This window comes from Zalophus californianus, chromosome 11, assembly GCF_009762305.2.
Source record: "Zalophus californianus isolate mZalCal1 chromosome 11, mZalCal1.pri.v2, whole genome shotgun sequence".
NCBI classification, from domain to species: Eukaryota; Metazoa; Chordata; class Mammalia; order Carnivora; family Otariidae; genus Zalophus; species Zalophus californianus.
In genome coordinates this window covers 108,319,505-108,326,133 of record NC_045605.1, presented here as the reverse complement: position 1 = coordinate 108,326,133, position 6,629 = coordinate 108,319,505, and the positions used below count along the sequence as shown (strand labels likewise).

Sequence of the window (6,629 nt, the reverse complement as noted above, 5' to 3'; positions counted from 1 at the left end):
CTCTCCCGTCTGAGCCGTGTGGCCTCGGACAAGTCGACTTACTGCCTCACTCCTGTCCTGAGTCTGGATTTCCTCCCTTGAGGGGGTTAGATGAGATAACTAAGTCCCCACACGGGGCCAGCACGGTGGCGGGGGGTCGGGGCACCAGGCCTGTGAACTCAGGCAGGCCTCTGACGGAGACTCCCGTCAGACCGACCGGGCTGATGCGAGGGCTAGCTCGCTGCCAAAGCGGTCTGCCCTTGCTGGCGTTGGCACATGTATTCCGACGGGTGAAGTGGATTCAGCCGCCTCACCCAGGGCCAGGGGGACAGAAAGGAGCCAGATCTGATCTCTGACCTCACAGGAGGGCGGCTGGAGGGGAGACAACTGGGCAGGCCAGGACGCCCCCGGAGTGGAGCCGGTGGGCGGGGCAGCGAGCGGGCCAGGAGTGCTGGCGGGGAGCGCAGGGACCAAGGCAGGGAGGGGCCGCAGGTGAACTGGGCAGGGCAGGCGGGGAATGTTCTGGAGGGTGGAGAGTCCTACGCGGGAAGGCCTGGCAGTCTCATCAGGCTGAGGACTTTGTCCGCAGGGCAGCAAGGAGTGCCTGGCAGGGTTGTGCTAGGAATGCCAGGCAGTCCGAACTGTCCGACTCCACCTTGCTCCATGAGCTCATAGGAGGTGCAGGCCAGCTGGGGGAGCCAAGCAGGGGGCGGCCACAGCTTTTCAGGACGGGGAGATGGGCCAGGACTGGGCAGGTGGCAGGACACTCCCACCGGCGGCCGACAGGGGCTCTCCGGAGCTGGGGGGGATCGTGCATCCTCCTTCGGTCCCCAAGCAGCCGGGCCACCAGGAGCTCCAGGCTTGCCTTCAGCCACACACCTGCTGGGCCCTGCTGGCCATCTGCCGCACCAACCTGGGGGTGACCCCTGGTACCACCCGAGAATGCGCCACACTGATGCTCGTGTGAAGCCCCCGAGGGTATGCGTCACTTCCTAGGGTCCATGTGTGCATAGCCTCTGACCGTGAGCCCACGCTGTGGCTCTCTCAGATGTCAGCGACTGTTCGCCACATTCACGGCTGCCCTTCTCTCAGACTGACGGGGTTCCCTAGGTGGCGGTCATCACGCCTGCCCCTGGTGAGGGCACCTCCCTCCTGCAGAAGTCCTCTGGGGTGGATCCTTAAGGCTTAGAGTCTCATCTTCCTGTCTGGATCTGGAACTGCTCTGTCTCCTGGCAGATTAGCTCTCCAGGCGCCTAATTCTGTTCCAGGGCCCGGACGCCCAGCCCGACCCTCATCCACCCAAGGCAGCCTGGGAAGGGGCAGGGGGTCCCCTGTGCCCTCCAGCCCCTCAGGGACCACAGCACAGCTTTCCTCTCTTGGTGTTTATTGGTTCTAAAGGCCAGGCTTTCTCCCAGGGGAGGCTGAAGGGGCTCATATCTTTTGGGCTCCGTGGACAGGGCGGTTCACGTGCTCGGGGGAGGCCAGGTAGGCCTTGAGCTTGGGCCGGGCGCTGAGGCGCGCCACATAGGCCAAGAGCAGGGGGTGGGAGTCCAAGCAGCCAGGGGCCAGGACCTGGTGATTCAGCAATAGGTCCAGCAGGTTGTAGTCGGCGAAGGAGATCTGCAGGGCAGAGGTCAGAAGAGGAGGGGCCGCAGGGAGCCAGGACCTTGGCTGCTCCAGCGAACCTGCCGTGGCTCCCCTCTGGGCCTCAGCGTGCCCTTCTGAGAAATGGATCTACCACGGGCCGGACCCAGCACTCACCTGGTCACCCACCAGGAAGGCCTGGCCCTCCTGGTTCTGGATCAGCAGGGTCTCAAAAGGCTTCAGGTGCCCCGGCAGCTCCTGAAAATACTTGGCCTTGCCCTCCTCCTGTCAAGGGCAGTGATTCAGTGGCAGCCCCCAGCATGCCTGGCCAGGGTGACCTCCCGGGCCCCGGCCCTGAGTGCTTACGTAGCTCCGATAGATGAGCTGGCTGCAGTGCCTACGGATGTCCTCCACGCCGTCGTTCACCATGTCCACCAGCGCCGCCTCCCGCGCGTCTTTGCCGTAGAGCCCTGGGTCAGCAGCCAGGCAGTGGGTCAGGTTCAGGGCTCAGGCTGGGGTGCCCAGGCCCCTCGACTGGGAGGGCCCGCTCTGCCCAGCCCCGCTGCTCCCATTTCCAAATGGGGCTCAGTCGGTTGGGTGACCGACTCTTGATTTCAGCTTGGGCCGTGATCTGGGGGTCCTGGGATGGGGCCCTGAATAGGGCTCTGAGCTCAGCGTGGAGTCTGCTTCTCCCTCCTCCTCCCTCTCTGCCCCTCCCACCGCTTGCAAGCACCAGCTTGCTCTAGCTCGCGCACTCTCTCAAATAAATAAATAAAATCTTAAAAAAAAAAAAAAGCCCGAGGGGACATGCCCAGCTGAGGACCATGCCCCTTCTCAGTCACATCCTAAGTCCCGTCCTGAGACTCAGGAATTCCCTGCCCAAATGGCCCCAAGCTCCCCCCGCCCCCAGATCCATCCCCGTGCAAGGGCGAACCAAGCCTCTGGTGCGCGTGCCCTGGGCTGGAGGGGCAGCTGCGTGCGGAGCCCGGACAGCACTGGGCCGTGGAGACTGGTGTCCCTCTGCAGCGCAGGACGGCACAGGGGCAGGACGAGGTGGCAAGCCATAGTCAGAGGCCTTCGTCCTCCTGCCCTGGGTCCCATAGAAGTCAGGGTAGGCTTGGCCTGGCTGCCACCACGACTTCTCTGTCCCCTTCCCTGATTGCCACATCCTCCTGGGACCCAGAGCTGGTCTAGACCCCCCAAAGTTAGCCAAAAAAGAGGCAGCTACCTCTCTCAGCCATGTTCCTGCCACCATTATAACAAGGCCACAGGCTTGCTCACTGCGAGCAAGGGTTTTCTGGATTCAAAAGAGGCCAGAACAGGAAAAAATGGGCAGGAGGCCTACTGTGAAGCCCCTGGACACACCTGCAGCGGCCTCTAGCCTACACCAGCACATATGTGGGAGCTGGCGGCCTCCTCGGAGTTGTCCTCCGGGAAACGGGCACAGTGAACGCATCTGGCACCAGCTGGCTGGCAGAGCCCTCCTAACCCAGGCCCTGCCCCTTCTTTTAGGGTCATCTGGCCTGTCCTCCACGCGGGAGGACTTCTGGTTCTCAGGACATCCAAGTGGGACCCATCGGGTACTCTGCAGGACCGGACTGCCCACGACCTCAGAACTCACCAAAGGAGCGGCCCAGGTGTCACAGGATGGCATTGGACTGGTACAGGGTGAGGTCTCCGTCCTGGAACTTGGGGAGCTGCCCATACAGCTGGGGGGGGGGCGTGGCAAGGGTCAGTAAGAGATGCTGAGCTCAGCTGCCCCCCACCCTAGTTTTGCCCCGCAAAGGCCCAGCACCTGCCCCCTGCCAGGGCGCAGTCACTCACACAGGAGGCCTTGAGCAGGCCCTGCAGCCAGCTCTCCTTGGTCACCACCTCCTCCTTCCAGCTCTGGCCCTGGTCAGCCAGCAGCAGGCGCATGGCCTCGCAGCGCCCTGGGGGAGGGGAGAACAGGGTGGTGGGACGTGTGCAGAGACCCCAGCCTCACAGCGCCCTGGGGAGGGGGTCAGGAGTGTGGGGACCGGACAGAAGCTTCAGAGCCTGCTGAAGAGATAAACCACGGAGAAACAGTGGAGACCGTGGAGAGGGAGACAGGCAGAGACCCCAGGCCATGGTGCCCCAGGACGCGGACAGAGTGCAGCCAGGAGACCGAGAGGATGCGGCCCTGGGAAAGCCGGACCTGGCCCCGCCCCCGCCCTCCCGGCCCCGCCCCACGACCCGAGACGCCTTGTCCAGACTCCGGCCCCGGCGGGACCCCAGGGAGCCGCCCGCGCGGGCGGCCTGACTCCGCCTGTGCCCTTCGCCCTCCTGAAGGAGCAGGGCCCGCACCTCGGGTGGGGAAGTAGACGATGGTGTAGGGCGGCACTAGGAGAGAAAAACAGGGCGTGAAAGAGGACCCCCCCCCCCCACGGAGCTGCACCGAGAAGGGGGTGGCTCAGCCTGGGTCCCGCCCCCCCCCCCCAGCGTGGTCGAGACCCTACTCACTAGGTCTCGGTGACGTGGAAGAGCAAGCAGGAGGAAGTGGCTGGTGAGCCCAGTGGTCTTATATTTATGGTCTGTTCCACACCCCACCCCCCTTCTCGCCCCACCCAGGAATGCGCCAGAGTCCCTGAGCAGAGCTTGGCCCTGGGCAAGGCTGGGTGTGGCGGGGGCAGGGCCGGACAGGCTCACCTTCACCTCTGCGCGGTGTACTCTGCCTGAAGGGTACTGACTTCAGCATCACACAGCCACTACCAGCATCCAGGCCACACCCAAACCCACAGAACTGCTCAGGGCCCCCAGAGGGCCGGGTCTGAGTCCCCAGCTAGCTGCTGGGTCCCCAGCACCAGTGCACAGTAGGTGCTCCTTAAATGCTTCTTGCATGAATGAGTGCAATTTCGATAGGCATATCCATTTACACCTCCTCTCTCCGGAATAATAATTATGGCAAACCCTTAGGGGCTGAGGACTGTGTTGAGAACTTTATATAGATTACAACCCGAGGACTTGGTATTGTTCTGATCCTCATTCTACAGAGGAGGAACTGAAGCCCAGAAAGGTTAAGTGACTTGCTCAAGGTCACACAGCTAGGAAACAGGCCTTAAAGCCAGGGCTGGCTAGCTTCAGGGGCCTCACTTTTAACCCTCAGTCTTTGTTCTACAAACCCTTGTTATCTCCAAACCATGTTTTGTCTGAGTCTAAATGCTAACGCACTTTTCAAATCCAACGGGACCTGGGGGCATGGGTGGATGGAACGATAGACAGACCGAAATGGGCAGGACCTCCTGGGCCTGAGGGGGCTGTGTTCTTCCAGGCAGAGCCCAGTGCCTGCTTCCCTGCGGGGCCGTATTGATGGCACCCCCAGCCCACTTCTGGCTGCCCCTTCCTGGGTGGGGCAGGGGTTGAGGGGTGTCTCAGTGGGGGGGGGGGGTGGTCTTCCCCGGGAACTGGAGCCTGACTGAACCAGACACCTCTCAGCCAGTTTTTCCTGTCAGAACCACCAGGAGAGAGGAAGGTATCTTTCCCTGGTGCAGTACCTACCTAAAGCCTGGGGGGAAAACCCAAAACATGCCTAATCAGGAGCATCCCTTAGCCTCATTTGAGCCCACAGCTGCCTGGGGCTGGGAGGGGTGGGGGAGATGGTGCCAGGGCTGGGTTCTATCCCTGACTCACAGCTGGAGGAACATCTGCCGGGCACTTAGCAGCTTACAAAGAGCTTTCATGGAAATGGTCTCATTTCATCTCCACCACATCCTGAGAGGGAGGGAGCCTTGTTCCCATTATACTGATGAGGACACCAAGGTTCACAGAGGTTCATTCACCTGCTCTGGCCTGGAACATTCACGCCCTCCCTTTGCGCACAAGCATCAAAGGCCTGGGAGACCCCTTCCTGCCTAGTGGGCCAGCCTCCTGCCGGCTCACACCCTCCAGCCCTCACACTCAAGCTGTCCCCCAGCTCAGCTCCGCTCTATTCGGTGGTGTTCCAGGGGGCTGCTTTTACCAACAGTCCTCGGGCTCCCCAGGCAAAGCCGTGGACTAGCTCCATGGCCTAGCTCCATGGCCACCCTGGGGCCTCCACCGCTGGGGTCCAAAAGCACAGTTTTCCCGGCCCAGTGGGCCAGGAACCTTCCTGTGCCCATCCCCGCACCCCCAGTCCACGGGTATGTCAGCACCTGTCTTCGGCAGTTTTTTTAAAAATATAAACAAACCACTTTGTTGCTACTTAGATTTCACCCTTATAAAGTGAACGTTCGGTGGTTTTAGTATATACAGTGTTGTGCAACCGTCACCACTAAGTAGTCCCAGCACATTTACATCACTCCCCAAAAAACACCCTGTACCCCTGGGGCAGTCACTCCTCATGCCCCTCCTCCCATCCCCACTAATCTAGTGTGTTGCTGTGGATTTGCCTATGCTGGGTATTTCATATAACTGGAATCATACACTCTGTAGCCTTTTGGATCTGGCTGCTTTCACTTTGCAGAATGTTTTTGGGCTCATGTATGTCATAGTGTGTAACAGTGCATCATTCCTGGAGCACCTGGGTGGCTCAGTTGGTTAAGCGTCTGCCTTTGGCTCAGGTCATGGTCTCAGGGTCCTGGGATCGAGCCCTGCGTTGGGCTCTCTGCTCAGTGGGGAGTCTGCTTCTCTTTCTCTCAAATAAATAAAAATCTTAAAAAAAAAATAGTGCATTGGGGTGACTGGCTGGCTCAGATGGTTAAGCGTCTCTCTCAAATAAATAAAAATCTTAAAAAAAAAATAGTGCATTGGGGTGACTGGCTGGCTCAGATGGTTAAGCGTCTGCCTTCGGCTCAGGTCATGATCCCAGGGTCCTGGGATCGAGACCCACATCAGGCTCCTGGCTCAGTGGGGAGCCTGCTTGTCCCTCTCCCTCTGCCTCTCCCCCTGCTCATGCTCTCTCTCTGTGTGTGTATCTCTGTGTCTCAAATGAATAAATAAAACTCTTAAAGTAAGATTTTTTAAAGATTTTTATTTATTTATTGAGAGAGAGAGAGAATGGTAGAGAGAGAGCATGAGAGGGAGGAAGGTCAGAGGGAGATGCAGACTCCCCGCTGAGCAGGGAGCCCGAT

General features: G+C 60.1%; 1 protein-coding gene across 1 annotated transcript; it reads right to left on the bottom strand.

The window, feature by feature from the left end:
- Window positions 1–1,353: 1,353 nt before the first annotated feature.
- Window positions 1,354–4,144, bottom strand: GSTP1 (glutathione S-transferase pi 1). The gene is given in 7 exon segments (XM_035722790.1): window positions 1,354–1,599; window positions 1,741–1,848; window positions 1,930–2,033; window positions 3,185–3,272; window positions 3,388–3,494; window positions 3,889–3,924; window positions 4,045–4,144. Coding segments are annotated over 7 exon segments (633 nt in total). The 5' UTR covers window positions 4,046–4,144; the 3' UTR covers window positions 1,354–1,410.
- Between the last annotated feature and the right edge of the window lie 2,485 nt (window positions 4,145–6,629).